Source organism: Marmota monax, unplaced genomic scaffold, assembly GCF_021218885.2.
Source record: "Marmota monax isolate L192 unplaced genomic scaffold, Marmota_monax_Labrador192_F-V1.1 WCK01_AAM20220418_F8-fsc00021, whole genome shotgun sequence".
Classification (NCBI taxonomy): domain Eukaryota; kingdom Metazoa; phylum Chordata; class Mammalia; order Rodentia; family Sciuridae; genus Marmota; species Marmota monax.
In genome coordinates this window covers 12,168,845-12,186,789 of record NW_026695228.1, presented here as the reverse complement: position 1 = coordinate 12,186,789, position 17,945 = coordinate 12,168,845, and the positions used below count along the sequence as shown (strand labels likewise).

At 37.4% G+C, this 17,945-nt stretch overlaps 1 protein-coding gene across 1 annotated transcript in view; it reads left to right on the top strand.

The window, feature by feature from the left end:
* Positions 1–17,945, top strand: part of Scn11a (sodium voltage-gated channel alpha subunit 11) — an 85,376-nt gene that overhangs the window by 31,679 nt on the left and 35,752 nt on the right. The window contains exons 12-14 of the mRNA XM_046436944.1: positions 1,056–1,294; positions 8,237–8,407; positions 16,918–17,286. Of these exons, the coding sequence (XP_046292900.1) occupies positions 1,056–1,294; positions 8,237–8,407; positions 16,918–17,286 (779 nt within the window). The remainder of the gene's footprint in view (positions 1–1,055; positions 1,295–8,236; positions 8,408–16,917; positions 17,287–17,945) is intronic.

Sequence of the window (17,945 nt, the reverse complement as noted above, 5' to 3'; positions counted from 1 at the left end):
AGTTCCTCCTCCAGGGCCAAGGGAAAGAATCACTTCAATGATGTCCTTTCTTCATCTCCCCTTCCAGTCCTCCAAAAGCCCTCTATAGAAGAGGCTCACTGTACCATCCTGCAAATTGGGACTTCCTGTACCTTCTTGGAACATGTCAGCAAAGTGGCTTGGATGAAATGGGCCCTCCCTTAACTGAGTGCCACTCTGAGTGGGCCCTTGGGTAGTGATGAGAACTAGTTAGACGTAGGATGAGACTTCAGACCAAGAGCACAGATGGGGTCTCACAAGTAGGCCAGGCAGTTGCAGGAGGCCTGAGTGACAATGATAGCTAAAAAGAGTTGACTTATCCAGGAGATGACGGTTGTCATTAAAGTTAGTCAGGAATCTGGTATGGGCAATAGAAGACCTGTACAGACAAGGTGGAACTATCTGATGACTTTTTTAACAGCAGGTAATAGGGCCCCAATTAAGGAGCCAGTGTTCAGGTCCTTGCAAGGGTTGGGTCATATGAGTCCCTTGCCACTTTTGAACCTATCACTTTGCCTCATTTGGCTTGCGGTAGGTCCTGAAATGGTGCCATAGAAGTCAGAGGCCTGATCTCAAGCAGTTCCTAAGGTGCCTTTTATTGTTTATAAGTGCTTACAGATACCCTTCCCCCAAGCCCTGATTAGTCCCCAGTGCCCCTTTTATAGCCATCACCATAGTGTCTTGAGAGGACATGGCTTGTGCCTATATCTTCCTTATGGGTTCCCAGCCAGTCAGTGTTGACTTCCACATCTGTATACATCTGTACCTCTAACAGTGCAGCCCAGCTCCTGGAGGCTCCATAAGCATCAAAACTTGATGTCTTTGACTGTCCCACACACTAGTTGTATGTGGGAAATCGTCTCCTCTGCACTGTGATTGGCTGGAAAGCCTAGTTCTGGCTACCACAGTCAGTGCCTGGTTTGAACACAGATCCCTAGAGACCCCAGAGAGGAGGGGGAAAGGAATCCACTGGGGCAAAGAGCAGCCAGAGACTCCAGACCTAACTCCTCAATCACCCTTTCATTCTCCTTCTCCAGAACAAGAAAAATCCCAGGAGCCTTGTCTCCCATGTGGGGAAAACCTGGCATCCAGATACCTCGTGTGGAACTGCAGTCCCTGGTGGCTGCGCCTTAAGAAGGCCCTGAGATTTGTGATGACTGACCCTTTCACTGAGCTGGCCATCACCATCTGCATCATAATCAATACCATCTTCTTGTCCATGGAGCATCATAATATGGATCCATATCTGAAGAGCATATTGCAAAAAGGAAATTGGGTAAATTCAGGCTTTTGTGAAATATAAAGTATATTTCCAGTTTTGAATTACAGCTCTTTCAAAGTCCAAATATTTTGTGAGTGGCCTAACCTAAACTAGGTCTTTGGTCTCTGTAAGTGGAGGAGAGGGAACTATGACTGTCAGGATTTTATTTTTACCCAGTTCGTCTTAGTAATGTTCCATGTTAGCCATGTTAGCCCTGTAGTAGGTCACTTTCGTATCTAGTGGTAAGTCAGAAACAACCTCACTGTGGTGCTGGTGGGTGGGAGGGCTTTTGAGTCTTAATTTTCAAAAATATTTTCCTTTTATTTCTCTCTTTCTCCTCCACCCCGTTTTCTTTCTTTCTGTAGCAGGGATTAAACCCAGGGGGTGCTTAACCACTAAGCCACATCCCCAGCCCTTTTTATTTTTATTTTTGAGATGGGAGTCTCACTAAACTGCTTAGGGCCTTGCTAAGTTGCTGAGGCTGGTCTCAAACTTTTGACTTTTCCTGCCTCAGCTTCCTAAGAGTCAGTGGTATTACAGGCATGCACCACCACCACACCTGGCACAAGTAGACGTCTTAAAATTTGGGATAATCAGGATAATATTAACCACATCCGGAGACCCATGGTATTGACCACCGTGATCCCCAGAGATACTCATAACATCATTTGTCATAAAACAAGGCTGCCATTACTTAGGTGTTCTCCCTGGAAGGTGAGTCAGGACCTGGAAGCTGTGGGGGGTTCATTTTCTTAGGAGAAGGCGTGGAGCATTCAGAGTGGGCTTCCGGATTTGAGCCCCTTTCAGGATTTCTCATGGGATAGATCTAGACTCAGTTAAACTGGGAAAATTAAGACAGGGGAATAGACTTTTCAAGGCCTGTCCACTTATAGAAGGCATTTTTCTCAAGGGAAAATTAGTTTCTCAGATATCAGGAACAACAAATAATTAGCCATTGGATGTTTTACCTTAGTTAATTAATAGGTTAATGGGCTAAAAAAAAAAAAAAAAAAGAAAATCTCACCAGAACACCTATTTTTTTCTTCATGAAGTTTCATTTACTTTTCCAATTTTATTTTTTTTCTTTTGTAAATGCAATATAATTGTCAATCTTAGTAATCAGAATAATTAAGTGCCAGCTAATACAATGAATTACATTAGAAATGCTTCTTAAAACAAGTATGCAAACACCATCCCCTTCAAACCCCAAGATTTAAAGGAAAATGTTTTCAATGGCTTCCTTTTAAAGGTAAGCCATTCTAAAAATATAAATGGATTTTATGAATAGGCCATTTAAATGTTAATCATTGTTTTATTTTTTTTATTTTTTTTTTAAATTTTTTATTGTTGGTTGTTCAAAACATTACATAGTTCTTGATATATCATATTTCACACTTTGATTCAAGTGGGTTATGAACTCCCATTTTTACCCCATATACAGATTGCAGAATCACATCAGTTACACATCCATTGATTTACATATTGCCATACTAGTGTCTGTTGTGTTCTGCTGCCTTTCCTATCCTCTACTATCCCCCCTCCCCTCTCCTCCCCTCCCCTCTTCTCTCTCTACCCCCTCTACTGTCATTCAATTCTCCCCCTTGTATTATTTTTACCTTTCCCCTCACTTCCTCTTGTATGTACTTTTGTATAACCCTGAGGGTCTCCTTCCATTTCCATGCAATTTCCCTTCTCTCTCCCTTTCCCTCCCACCTCTCATCCCTGTTTAATGTTAATCTTCTTCTCATGCTCTTCGTCCCTACTCTGTTCTTAGTTACTCTCCTTATATCAAAGAAGACATTCGGCATTTGTTTTTTAGGGATTGGCTAGCTTCACTTAGCATAATCTGCTCTAATGCCATCCATTTCCCTGCAAATTCTATGATTTTGTCATTTTTTAATGCAGAGTAATACTCCATTGTGTATAAATGCCACATTTTTTTTATCCATTCATCTATTGAAGGGCATCTAGGTTGGTTCCACAGTCTTGCTATTGTGAATTGTGCTGCTATGAACATCGATGTAGCAGTGTCCCTGTAGCATGCTCTTTTTAGGTCTTTAGGGAATAGACCAAGAAGGGGAATAGCTGGGTCAAATGGTGGCTCCATTCCCAGCTTTCCAAGAAATCTCCATACTGCTTTCCAAATTGGCTGCACCAATTTGCAGTCCCACCAGCAATGTACAAGTGTACCCTTTTCCCCACATCCTCTCCAGCACTTGTTGTTGTTTGACTTCATAATGGCTGCCAATCTTACTGGAGTGAGATGGTATCTTAGGGTGGTTTTGATTTGCATTTCTCTGACTGCTAGAGATGGTGAGCATTTTTTCATGTACTTGTTGATTGACTGTATGTCCTCCTCTGTGAAGTGTCTGTTCAGGTCCTTGGCCCATTTGTTGATTGGGTTGTTTGTTCTCTTATTGTCTAATTTTTTGAGTTCTTTGTATACTCTGGATATTAGGGCTCTATCTGAAGTATGAGGAGTAAAGATTTGTTCCCAGGATGTAGGCTCCCTATTTACCTCTCTTATTGTTTCTTTTGCTGAGAAAAAACTTTTTAGTTTGAGTAAGTCCCATTTGTTGATTCTAGTTATTAACTTTTGTGCTATGGGTGTCCTATTGAGGAATTTGGAGCCCGACCCCACAGTATGTAGATCATAGCCAACTTTTTCTTCTATCAGACGCCGTGTCTCTGACTTGATATCAAGCTCCTTGATCCATTTTGAATTCACTTTTGTGCATGGCGAGAGAAAGGGATTCAGTTTCATTTTGTTGCATATGGATTTCCAGTTTTCCCAGCACCATTTGTTGAAGATGCTATCCTTCCTCCATTGCATGCTTTTATCCCCTTTATCAAATATAAGATAGTTGTAGTTTTGTGGATTGGTTTCTGTGTCCTCTGTTCTGTACCATGAAAAAGGCAATATCACAACAGACACTTCAGAAATACAGAAGATAATCAAAAATTATTTTGAATCCTTATACTCCAATAAATTAGAAGATAGTGAAGGCATAGATAAATTTCTTAAGTCATATGATCTGCCCAGATTGAGTCAGGAGGATATAGACAACCTAAACAGACCAATATCAATTGAGGAAATAGAAGAAACCATCAACAGACTACCAACTAAGAAAAGCCCAGGACCGGATGGGTATACAGCAGAGTTTTACAAAACCTTTAAAGAGGAACTAATACCAATACTTTTCAAGCTACTTCAGGAAATAGAAAAAGAGGGAGAACTTCCAAATTCATTCTACGAGGCCAACATCACCCTGATACCTAAACCAGACAAAGACACTTCAAAGAAAGAAAACTACAGACCAATATCTCTAATGAACCTAGATGCAAAAATCCTCAATAAAATTCTGGCGAATCGGATACAAAAACATATAAAAAAAATTGTGCACCATGATCAAGTAGGATTCATCCCTGGGATGCAAGGCTGGTTCAATATACGGAAATCAATAAATGTTATTCACCACATCAATAGACTTAAAAGTAAGAACCATATTATCATCTCGATAGATGCGGAAAAAGCATTCGACAAAGTACAGCATCCCTTTATGTTCAAAACTCTAGAAAAACTAGGGATAACAGGAACATACCTCAATATTGTAAAAGCAATCTATGCTAAGCCTCAGGCTAGCATCATTCTGAATGGAGAAAAACTGAAGGCATTCCCTCTAAAATCTGGAACAAGACAGGGATGCCCTCTATCTCCACTTCTGTTCAACATAGTTCTCGAAACACTGGCCAGAGCAATTAGACAGATGAAAGAAATTAAAGGCATAAAAATAGGAAAAGAAGAACTTAAATTATCGCTATTTGCAGTGACATGATTCTATACCTAGCAGACCCAAAAGGGTCTACAAAGAAACTATTAGAGCTAATAAATGAATTCAGCAAAGTGGCAGGATATAAAATCAACATGCATAAATCAAAGGCATTCCTGTATATCAGCGACAAATCCTCTGAAGTGGAAATGAGGACAACCACTCCATTCACAATATCTTCAAAAAAAATAAAATACTTGGGAATCAACCTAACAAAAGAGGTGAAAGACTTATACAATGAAAACTACAGAACCCTAAAGAGAGAAATAGAAGATCTTAGAAGATGGAAAAACATACCCTGTTCATGGATAGGCAGAACTAACATCATCAAAATGGCGATATTACCAAAAGTTCTCTATAGGTTTAATGCAATGCCAATCAAAATCCCAACGGCATTTCTTGTAGAAATAGAGAAAGCAATCATGAAATTCATATGGAAAAATAAAAGACCCAGAATAGCAAAAACAATGCTAAGCAGGAAGTGTGAATCAGGTGGTATAGCGATACCAGACTTCAAACTATACTACAGAGCAATAGTAACAAAAACAGCATGGTACTGGTACCAAAACAGGCAGGTGGACCAATGGTACTTTTCCAATTTTAAAAAGCAGTACATGGTTAAAAAAATAAAGGAAAATATAAATAAGGGGAATACAAAGAAGAAACTCAATATCCATGGTCATATCAGCAAAGATGATCGTATTGGCACTGCAAAACATTTCCAGGAAATATGATTATGTGTGTATGTATGCATGCATTTATGTTTGTTGATTTTATTTTCTTTCTCAGATTTCCCACTGATAGGGATTCTAAGTGTTGAGGTTAAGCTGCCTTTTCCAGTTGGAAACCAGCTAGCTGATTAAGTGACATTCTTCTTTACTCTCTTCAGAAGCAGAAGGAGCCCCAGGAACATCATTGTTTTCCAAATACACACTCAGTAGCTACACCCCAGCTCTTAAAAATAGACAGGACATATGTAGAACTGTCCACATAGCTTCTATTTCCCTTCCATGTGCCCCACATTCCCTAGACGTGCAATACAAAGATGGCAGCCACCTCATCTGTTGCCCTCAATGTGGTGCTGGTGGTTGGGAGAAATTTTGAGTCTTGATGTTCAGTAAACACATTCAGACCTCCCCCCTCCAATGGATGGATCAGGATTATGCTAGTCTGTGGAATTCTATGGCATTGGACTCTCCTTGTTTGGGGATTGTTCCTATCAGAGAATACATTAAGCTCCCAAGATGCCATAAATAGAAATTGGATTAGCTTGACAAATTCAACGGACCGAAAGCATCTTGGGATGTTGTAGAGTTACACATCTAAAGTCTAAGGAGACAAGAGGAGGAGGGAGAGTCACAGGGGTCATGGGGCAGTCCATAACCATCCAGGACAGGTGCTGGCATTGAGAAGGGGTATACAGCAGAGTTTAAAGGGGAAATAGGGAAATAAACTTGAATATTCTTGGCCCCCCACCACTGGATTATTTTTCTGTATATTCTGGTTATATTTATTTATTTATTTTTAACTTGGGTCATGGGTTTCATAATAATAAATCATTGCATTATTTATAAAAACAGACAATCTGCTATTTTTAATAAGGAGATTTAATTATTTTTTATGGCAACTTGTTTTAATTAAGAATGTGAAATCAAAATTTTAAAGATTTTATGTAGCATTTATTTTAAATAATACTGGAATCTCAACCAGTTTTAGACTTTTCCAACCTGAAAGGCAGTTTTAAACTATCTCCCTGTATTTACGGGGTTTTCATCCAGAAATGCAGTAGAGAGTCCTTATTACTGATAATGTTTCCAAAGAGTTTAATACTTTTAATATTACTTTATTATTTTCATACTTTTGTTTTATTTCCAATTTATGTTTATTAGAGTGTGTGTGTATATGTGTTTGTATGTGTGAGAGAGATAATGTGCTATTTGCTATGAAGAAATGGTTTGCTTTATCTTATGCACAGATTGGGAGATATATTTAGTTTTAATTTGGCTACTGCTTAGTCAACATTTTACATACTTCTTAAGCTTGTATTTGTTTAGTTATCAGAGACAAAGACAAAACAATTTATTTTTGCTTATGAAACACACATGGCACTTTTTATAACTCTTAGCCCTCCTTTTAATTCTCTGATATTTTGTTGTGAGATGAAAAGCCCTGCAGTCTCAGTGAGTTTTGAAGGTTTTATTTTGATTCACTAATCCTTTCAACTATAACCATGTTTAGACATATTTTTCATAATAATAAATCATTACATTATTTATAAAAACAATCTACTACTTTTAATAAGGAGATTTAATTACTTATGGTTTTTTATGGCAAATTGTTTTAATTAAGAATGTAAAAATCAAAATTTTAAAGACTTATGAAGCATTTATTTTAAATAATACTGGATTCTCAACCAGTTTATCCCATATGTTGGGCTGCTCAAAGACATTTTTGTATGCCTGATGGTGTTTTCTAATTCTCTGCTCTGGACCTCTCTAAAAAACAAAAACAATTTTTTTTTTAATATCAAGATGTTGTGATTGAATGGTTAGGTGAACTCTTCCTAGACTCGTTTATGTAGGCTATTTATCCTGAGTGTTTGGAGCAGCTGTTCACCCTGTCTTACCCTGCCCCTTCTAATTTGGGAGTTTTTAATTGGTAAGGATAATGCAGAGGAGGAATTGCCTGACATTTTCTTTTTTTTTTTTTTAAGAGGAATTTTTTCTTAACCTTTATTTTATTTTATGTGGTGCCGAGGATTGAACCCAGTGCCTCACTCATCTCCCTCATGCTAGGCGAGTGCTCTACCGCTGAGCCACAACCCCAGCCCAAGAATTGCCTGACATTTTCTACCACCCAGCTAACAGCCAAGGATCTAGTTTCACCTGATTTTTTCAACACAATAGGAAATAACATTCATTTTCCATCCTGATGTCTGTGAGCTTGATAACACCATGGACAATGACTGAGAAGAACAAAGGTACCGCAATAAGGGGTTCTGTTGATTGGACTTCAGAGTACATTGTATCAATCACAAGAGTACTTTTTATTTCTTTGTAACCTCTGTAATTCCAGGGGACCATTCTTAAAAGTGTGTCTTTTCTCATTCTTCTTGGTCTTACTACAGGTTTTCAGTGGCATTTTTATAGCAGAAATGTGCCTAAAAATCATCGCACTTGATCCATACCACTACTTTCGCCAAGGCTGGAACATTTTTGATAGCATCGTAGCTCTCCTGAGTGTTGCAGAAGTCCTCTGTGAAGAGTCAAAGTGGTCATTCTTGCGTTCCTTCAGAGTGGTAAGGCACTTTCTTATTTCACTGCATCCCACTTAGTCATCCATACTGAAGAGTCTTGAGTAAGTTCAATGACTAACTTGGACTAAAATTGGATTCATCTTAACTTTAACCCTAGAACATAATTTGTACTCCTCCTGACACTCAAAATTGTAATAGTCTTGGAAATCTCGGGGAGTCTTCTCTCGAATGAACCCCTATTCCGTCCCCTTACCAAGATGACCTTTAGGTGATTAGATTAAAAAATGTGTTTCCCATGGTCAGGACTCTGTTTCTTGCATTTTTGCACAACCCCGGCAATACTCTGTTTCTCTCATTGTGGACTCATCAATGGGGTGAAGACTATGGAGCCCATGAGAGGGATGCGTGCTGCCCCCAGGTGCTGTCTCAGAACGCATCAGCCCATTTTCTTTATCTGTTTGCCAGCTGATGGTCACTTATATGTTTATCTGGCTTTTGTGACTAGTGCTGCTATGAAAATGGGAGCACAGACGTCACTTCAATAAACTGGTTTCATTTCCTGATATACTGGATATATACCCAGTAGTGGGATTGCTGGATCATATGGTAGTTCTTTTTCTTTTTTTTTTTTTTTAGTAGTCTCTATACTGTTTTCCATAGTGAGTGTGTGAGTTCATATTCCCACCAATAATATGCAAGTGTTCCCTTTTCTCCACCTACTCACCAGCACTCGTTATCTTTTGCCTCTTGGAAAATGTTACCAAGTTTGATCCCAAAGGCTGGGGCTTTTTTCTCTCTTGGAATCATAGAACCAATAACAAGAATGAGCACCCACAAGCAGTGGAGGAGACTTGTGTTCTTGACTAAGAATAGAAGTGGGAGAGAACTTGCAAACCAACTTCCTGCTTCTTTGGGGTTGGTAGGTTTTAGATAAAGGATTTTGAAAAAAAGAGGGAAGGGAGAGGTGAATAAAGTCCAATTCATGCGTTTTCTGGTAATGGACAGAGATTTTCAGGAAATTTGGGCTCCAACCCCCTTTTTGCCCATTTTATGATTCTTTCTGGTTGTTATCAGGGCCATTGCCAATTGTCATGGTGCTGGGGGGGGAGGTGTCATTCAGTGTGAAGATGGGGCCACTCTGGTTAGCTCTCTTGGATCCGTCTGGTTTCAGCCAGCTCAACTAACTATCTTCAGTCTTCATTGATAAGCAAGATTAGGGTCCAGTAAAAATTAGCTGGACTACCCAGGTGGTACAAAATTAGGGCAGAGTAACAATGATAGCTATGCTAGCAAGAGTGAGGTGAAAGCTCATTGTGGTTTTGATTTCATTTTCCTGATGATTAGTGATGCCGAGCCTTTTTGTTGTTGTTGTTGGCCACTGTATGTCTACTTTTGAGAAGTGTCTATTTTGATCTTTTAAATTAGATGTTTTTTTTACTATTGAGTTTGTATATCTTTTCTTCTTCTTTTTGTGTTAATTTTTAAAAATTTATGTATGACAGCGGAATGCATTACAATTCATATTACACATGTAGAGCACAAATTTTCATATCTCTGGTTGAATACGAAGTGTATTCATACCAATTCGTGTCTTCATACATGTATTTTGGATAATAATGTCCATCACATCCACCATTATTTCTAACCCCATGCCCCCTCCCTTCCCCTCCCACCCCTCTGCCTTATCTAGAGTTTGTCTGTTCCTCTCATGCTCCCTCTTCCTACCCTACTATGAATTAGCCTCCTTATAGCAGAGAAAACATTTGGCATTTGGTTTTTGGGGATTAGCAAACTTCACTTAGCATTATCTCCTCCAACTCCATCCATTTACCTGTAAATGCCATGATTTTATTCACTTTTATTGCTGAGTAATATTCCATTGTGTATAAATGCCACATTTTTTTTTATCCATTCATCCACTGAAGAATATCTAGGTTGGTTCCTCAATTTAGTTATTGTGAATTGTGCTGCTATAAACATTGATATGGCTGTGTCCCTGTATGCTGTTCTTAAGTCCTTCTGATATAGACGGAGGAGAGGGATAGCTAGGTCAAATGGTGGTTCCAGTCCTGGTTTTCCAAGGAATCTCCATACTGAGTTCCATATTGGCTGCACCAATTTGCAATCCCACCAGCAGTGTATGAGTGTACCTTTTCCCCTCATCCTCGCCAACACTTATTGTTGTTTGTATTCATAATAGTTGCCATTCTGACTGGAGTGAGATGAAATTTTCGAGTAGTTTTGATTTGTATTTCTTTAATTGTTAGAGATGTTGAACATTTTTTCATATATTTGCTGATTGATTGTATATCATATTCTGAGAAGTGTCTATTAAGGTCCTTAGCCATTTATTGATTGGGTTATTTGTTGTTGTTATTTTTGGTGTTTAGCTTTTTCAGTTCTTTTTATACTTTAAAGATTAGTGCTCCATCTAATGTGCGAGGGGTAAAAATTTGCTCCCAAGATGTAGGCTCTCTATTCACCTCATAGATTGTTTCTTTTGCTGAGAAAAAACTTTTTAGTTTGAATCCATCCCATTATTGATTCTTGAGTTTAATTTTTGCACCAATGGAGTCTTATTAAGGAATTTGGGGCCTAATCTCACATGATGATGATTAGGGCCTACTTTTTCTTCAATTAGACGCCGGGTCTCTGGTTTTATTCCAAGGTCCTTGATCCATTTGGAGTTGAATTTTGTGCATGGTGAGAAATAGGGGTCTAATTTCATTTTGTTGCATATGGATTTCCAGTTTTCCCAGCACCATTTGTTAAAGAGGCTATCTTTTCTCCAATGCATGTTTTTGGAGCCTTTTTCTAATATAAGATAATTGTAATTTTGTGGATTAGCCTCTGTGTCCTCTATTCTGTACCATTGGTCTACTAGTCTGTTTTGGTGCCAATACTATGCTGTTTTGTTACTATTGCTTTTTAGTATAGTTTAAGGTCTGTATAGTGATGCCACCTGCTTCACTCTTTTTAGCTATTCTGGGTCTCTTATTTTTCCAGATGAATTTCATCACTGCTTTTTCTATTTCTATGAGGAATGCCATTGAGATTTTGATCAGAATTGCATTAAATCTGTATAGTGCTTTTGGTAGTATGGTAATTTTGATAATATTAATTCTGCCTATCCAAGAGCATGGTAGATCTTTCTATCTTCTAAGGTATTATTTGATTTATTTCTTTAGGGTTCTGTAGTTTTCATTATATATATCTTTTACCTCTTTTGTTGATTCCCAAGTATTTTATTTTTTTAAGGCTATTGTAAATGGGGTAGTTTTCCTCATTTCCCTTTCTGAGGACTTGTCACTGATATAAAATGCTTTTGATTTATGGGTGTTGATTTTATATCCTGCTACTTTGCTGAATTTATTTAATAGTTCTAGAAGTTTTCTGGTGGAATTTTTTTGGGTCTTCTAGGTATAGAATCATATCATCAGCGAATAGTGATAATTGATGTTCTTCTTTTCCTATGTGTATCCCTTTAATTTATTTGGTCTGTCTAATTGCTCTGGCCAGTGTTTCAAGAACCATGTTAAATAGAAGTGGTGAAAGAGGGCATCCCTGTCTTGTTCCAGTTTTTAGAGGGAATGCCTTTAATTTTTCTTCACTTAGAATGATGTTGGCCTGGGGCTTAGCATAGATAGCCTTTATGATGTTGAGATATGTTCCTATTATTCCTAGTTTTTCTAGTGTTTTGAACATGAAGGAGTGCTGTATTTTGCAAATGCTTTTTCTGCATCTATTGAGTTGATTATATGATCTTTTCTTTAAGTCTATTGATGTGGTGAATTACATTCATTGATTTCCATATGTTGAACCAACCTTGCATCGCTGGGATGAACCCCACTTGATTGTGGTGTACTATCTTTTTGATATGTTTTTGTATTTGATTTGCCAGAATTTTATTGAGGATTTTTGCAATCTATGTTCATTAGAGAGATTGGTCTGGAGTTTTCTTTCTTTGATGTGTTTTTGCCTAGTTTTGGAATTAGAGTGATATTGGCCTCATAGAATGAGTTTGGAAGTGCTCCCTCTTTTTCTATTTCCTGAAGTAAATTGGAGAGTATTGATAGTAGTTCTTTTTTTCTTTAAAGGTCTTTTAGAAATTGCCTGTGTATCCATTCAGTCCTAGGCTTTTCTTAGTTGGTGGGCTTCTGATGGCGTCTTCTATTTCATTGCTTGAAATTGACCTGTTTCGATTGTGTATATCATCCTGATTCAATTTGGGCAAATCATTTGACTCTAAAAATTTGTTGATGCCTTTGATATTTTCTATTTTATTGGAGTGTAAGTTTTCAAGACAATTTCTAATTATCTTCTGTATTTCTGTAGTGTATGTTGTGATATTTCCTTTTTTCATCATGTATGTTAGTAATTTTAGTTTTCTCTCTCCTTCTCTTCATTAGCATGGCTAAGGGTCTGTCAATTTTACTTATTTTTTTCAAAGAACAAACTTTTTGTTCTGTCAATTTTTTCCATTGTTTCTTTTGTTTTCATTTCATTGATTTCAGCTCTGATTTTAATTATTTCCTGTCTTCTACTGTGTTTGGTGTTGGTTTTTTCTTCTTTTTCTAGGGCTTTGAGATGTAACGTTAGGTCATTTATTTGTTGATTTTTTCTTCTTTTAAGGAATGAACTCCATGCAATGAACGTTCCTCTTAGAACTGCCTTCATAGTGTCCCAGAGATTTTCATATGTTTTATCTGTGTTCTCATTCACCTCTAAAATTTTTTTAATCTTCTCCTTGATGTCTTTTGTAACCCATTGTTCATTCATTAGCATATGCAGTTTCCAGGTGTTGGAGTAACTTTATTTCTTATTTTATCATTGATTTCTAATTTTATTCCACTATGATCTGATAGAATGCAGGGTAGTATCTCTACTTTTTTGTATTTGCTAAGAGTTGCTTTGTGGCATAATTGTCTATTTTAGAGAAGGATCCATGTGCTACTGAGAAGAAAGTGTACTTGCTTGTTGAAGTGTGAAATAATCTATATATGTCAGTTAAGTCTAAGGTATTGATTGTATTATTGAGTTCTATAGTTTCTTTGTTCAGCTTTTATTTGGAAGATCTATCCAGTGGTGAAAGAGGTGTGTTAAAGTCACCCAAAATTATTGTGTTGTGGTCTATTTGACTCTTGAACTTGAGAAGAGTTTGTTGGATGTAGATGCCTCATTGTTTGGGACATATGTATTTATAATTGTCAGGTCTTTTTGGTGTATGGTCCCCTTTAGCAGTATGTAGTGTCCTTCTTTATCCCTTTTGATTAACTTTAGCTTGATTTCTACTTTATCGATATGAGGATGGAAACCCCTGCTTGCTTCTGCAGTCCATAAGAGTGGTATGATTTTTCCCAACCCTTCACTTTCAGTCTGTGGATGTCTTTTCCTATGAGATGAGTCTCTTGGAGACAGAATATTGTTAGTGTTTTGTTTTTTTTTTTTAAATCCAATCTGCTAGTCTATGTCTTTTGACTGGTGAGCTTAGGCCATTAACATTCAGGGTTATTATTGAGACATGATTTGTATTCGCAGCCATTTGTGTTTATTTTGATATTTAACGTGACTTAGTTTCTCCTCTGATTAGGTTTTCCTTTAGCGTAATACCTCCCTCTGCTGATTTTCATCCTTGTTTTTCATTTCCCCTTTGTGAACTTTTTTGCTGAGGATGTTCTGTAATGCAGGTTTCCTAGTTGTAAATTCTTTTAACTTTTATTTATCATGGAAGGTTTTTATTTAATCATCAAATCTAAAGCTTAGTTTTGCTGGATATAAGATTCTTGGTTGGCATTCATTTTCTTTCAGAGCTTGGTACATGCTTTTCCTGGATCTCCTGGCTTTGAGGGTCTGCTGAGATAGAATCGGTCTCCCCCTATATGTGATCTGATTCCTCTCTCTTGTGGCTTTTAAGATTCTATCCGTATTCTGTATGTTAGACATTTTCATTATAATGTGCCTTAGTGTAGATCTGTTGTAATTTTGAACATGTGGTGTCCTGTAAGTCTCTTGTATTTGGTTTTCCAATTTATTCTTCATGCTTGGGAAGATCTCTGATATTATCTCATTGAAGAGATTGTGCATTCCTTTGGTTTGAAACTCTGTGCCTTCCTCTATCCCAATAACTCTCAGATTGGGTCTTTTGATGCTATCCCATAATTTTTAGATGTTCTTTTCATGGTTTCTTTCTATCTTCACTGTGTGATCAACTTTATTTTCCAGATTGAATACTTTGTCTTCATTATCTGATGTTCCTTCTTCCAAGTAATTCAGTCTGTTGATTATGCTTTCTATTGAGATTTTATTTGGTTTACTGTATCCTTCATTTCAAGGATTTCTGACTGTTTTTTTTTTCAGAGTCTCTATCTCTTTCTTGAAGTAATCTTTTGCTACCTGTATTTGCTCTCTTATCTCTTTGTTGGAGTGATCAATTTTTGCCTATATTTGCTCACTTAGGTCATTCTTTAATTCACAGATCATTTTAATTATGAACCTTCTGAACTCCTTCTCTGACATGTCATCAACTTCTCTGACATGTCATCAACTTTAACTAAGTCACGTTAAATATCAAAATAAACACAAATGGATGCGAATACGAATCATGTCTCAATAATAACTCTGAATGTTAATGGCCTAAGCTCACCAGTCGAAAGACATAGACTAGCAGATTGGATTTAAAAAAAACAACAACAACAATATTCTGCCTCTAAGAGACTCATCTCATAGGAAAGACATCCACAGACTGTTATTGTAGTATCCTAATTTGTTTGGGGCACTTTCCTCCCTTGTTTTTCATGTTGTCTATGTGTCTTCCTTTCTTGCAGTTTGGATCCTGGACCTGGATCCCACGCAAGTTGGTAAGGGCAGATCTAGTCTGGACCTGAGCTCCTGTGGTAGGGTCAAAAGGGGTGGTCCCATGCCAGAGGCTGGGCTCTGGCAGGTGTCTGCTGGTGGCAGGATGAATCTCAGGCCTACTGTGAGCCTGGGTCCCCGTGCAGGCTTGTGTAGGCTGATCTGGGCTGGGCCTGCCCTCCCACGGTATTCTCCTGTTATCTTGTTAGATGTATAGCTTGCAAATATTTCCCCCTATTCTGTAGGTTGTCTCTTCACTCTGTTGATTGTTTTCTTCGATGTGCAAAAACTTTTTAGTTTGATGTAATCCTTTTGTTTTTTTCTTTTGTTTCCTGTGCTTTGGAGGTCTTGTCCAAAAAATCCTTGCCCAATCCAATGTCCTAAAGTGTTTCCATGTTTGTTTGTTTGGTTTTTTTCTGGTATTTTCATAGTTTCAGATCTTACACTTAAGTCTTTAATCCAGTTTGGGTTGATGTTTGCATATGATGAGAGATATTCACCTAGCTTCATTCTTCTGCCTATAGGTATCCAATTTTTCCCTATAGCATTTATTGAAAAGATTGTCCTTCAATTTGTGTTTTTAGCAGATTTGTCAAAGACCATTTGGCCATAAATGCATGGATTTACTTCTAGGTTCTCTATTTCATTGGTCTGCTTTTATGCCAAAACTTTGTACTTTTGATTGCTCTTCACTGTATATTTTGAAATCAGGTAGTATAATGCTTCCTGCTTTGTTCTTTTTGCTCAGGATTGCCTTAACTCTTTTGAGTCTTTTGAGGTTTCATGCAAATTTTAGAATTATTCTTTCCAGTTCTGCAAAGAATATCATTGGTATTCTAATAGAGATTGCATTGAATTTCTAGATCATTTTAGGTAGTATAGACATTTTAACAATATCAATTCTTCCAATCCATGAACACAGGTTGACTTTCCATTTTTTGTATCCTCTTCAATTCCTCTTATCAACATTTTAATAATTTACATGGTATAAATCTTTTAACACCTTGGTTAAATTTATTCCTAGGTATTTTACTTATTTTTTGCAGCTACTGTAAATTGGATTGTTTCTTGAATTTTTTTTTAAAGATAATTTGCTATTGGTATTTAGAATCTCTACTAAGTTTTGTACATTGATTTTGTATACTGTAACTTTTGTTCACTATTTCAAATAATTTTTTTTTTTTGGTAGAGTGTTCTTAGATGTGTTTTTCTGTAGATACAATCATGTCATCTGCAAACAGTGACAGTTTGACTACCTCCTTTCCAATTTGGATGCCCTTTATTTCTTTCCTTTGCCTGACTGCTCTGGCTAGTGCTTCTAGTACTACATGGAGAGTGGACATCCTTGTCTCAGGTATACGAAACAGGTAATGAGCTGGAATTGGCCCAGGGGCCTGAGTTTGCTGACATCTGGGTATGTTAGAATTCAAAAACATTCATTTTATATAATAAAATTTGTATGCTCAATTGTCATTCTAAACCTAAAATCTTTATCATTAAAGAAAATTAGAATGAATATTTCTATTTTTAAATGACAAAGGGACAGGAAGTTGGTGACCATGTTCAGGATAGATTTTTGACTTTGAAATGAGTTTCAAAGTCATCAGTGTTGTGATTTAGGAATATGTCGTTTGCTTTACAGATGAGCAGATGGAGTTTGTTCTTAACTGGATTTTCTTCCTTTTTTTTTTTTTTAACAGCTGAGGGTCTTCAAGTTAGCCAAATCCTGGCCAACTTTAAATACACTAATTAAGATAATTGGCCACTCTGTTGGAGCTCTTGGACATCTGACTGTGGTCCTGGCCATCGTGATCTTTATTTTCTCGGTAGTTGGCGTGCAGCTTTTTGGCTCTAAATTCTGTCGCCAAAAGAGTGCACACCTCTGTTCTGCCTCTGAAGACCCATGTTTGCGGCGCTGGCACATGGGAGATTTTTACCACTCCTTCCTGGTGGTATTCCGCATCCTCTGTGGGGAATGGATCGAAAACATGTGGGCATGTATGCAAGAAGTTAACAAACCGATGTGCATTATTGTCTTTGTCTTGATATTGATAATAGGAAAGCTTGTGGTGAGTCTCAGATATTATTTTTCAAAAAGGGGGTGGGGTGGGGAAAGTGGATATCTCTCAAATGTATTAGATCCTTTGACAACACTCTGCTCATGATAATCGTAATTCTAAATAGAATACCAAGTACATCTTTAAAATCTTTCGAATTCGTTTTGAAGAAAGTAGAATAAGCATGAAACAATCATCCTTGACAAAGGGCTCATGTTGACTGATGTTCCAATACCTCCTGTATTCCAGGTGATTATTCTAAGTCAGTCATATTCTCTTTGCCAGTTATTGGCTGAGTTAAGTGTTTGTGACTTCATTAGGTCTGTAAGAAGTAAAGAGATGTCCACAGGGGATATGTGGGAAAGATTTCTTGATATTACAAGTATATATGAGGGGAAAAAAATTGGTCTCTTTGCTTCTTATGGGCCTTTTTCTGACTGTAACTTCTACAGACACTGTAAACTTCATGAAATTATGAGATCATGTAAGAACCTTGAACAAAGGAAGGTAGAACCGAGCGCTGAGGAAGGTGGAGTGAAAAGCGAACAAATCCACCTTCATGTCAGAATTGGTCCCTAATCTATTTTCAAACTTCTTGTTGTGCTTATTATGTAAGCTGGCTTGAGACCATTCTGGGAAGCTGAAAGCACTGATGTTTATGGAGAGGCTAG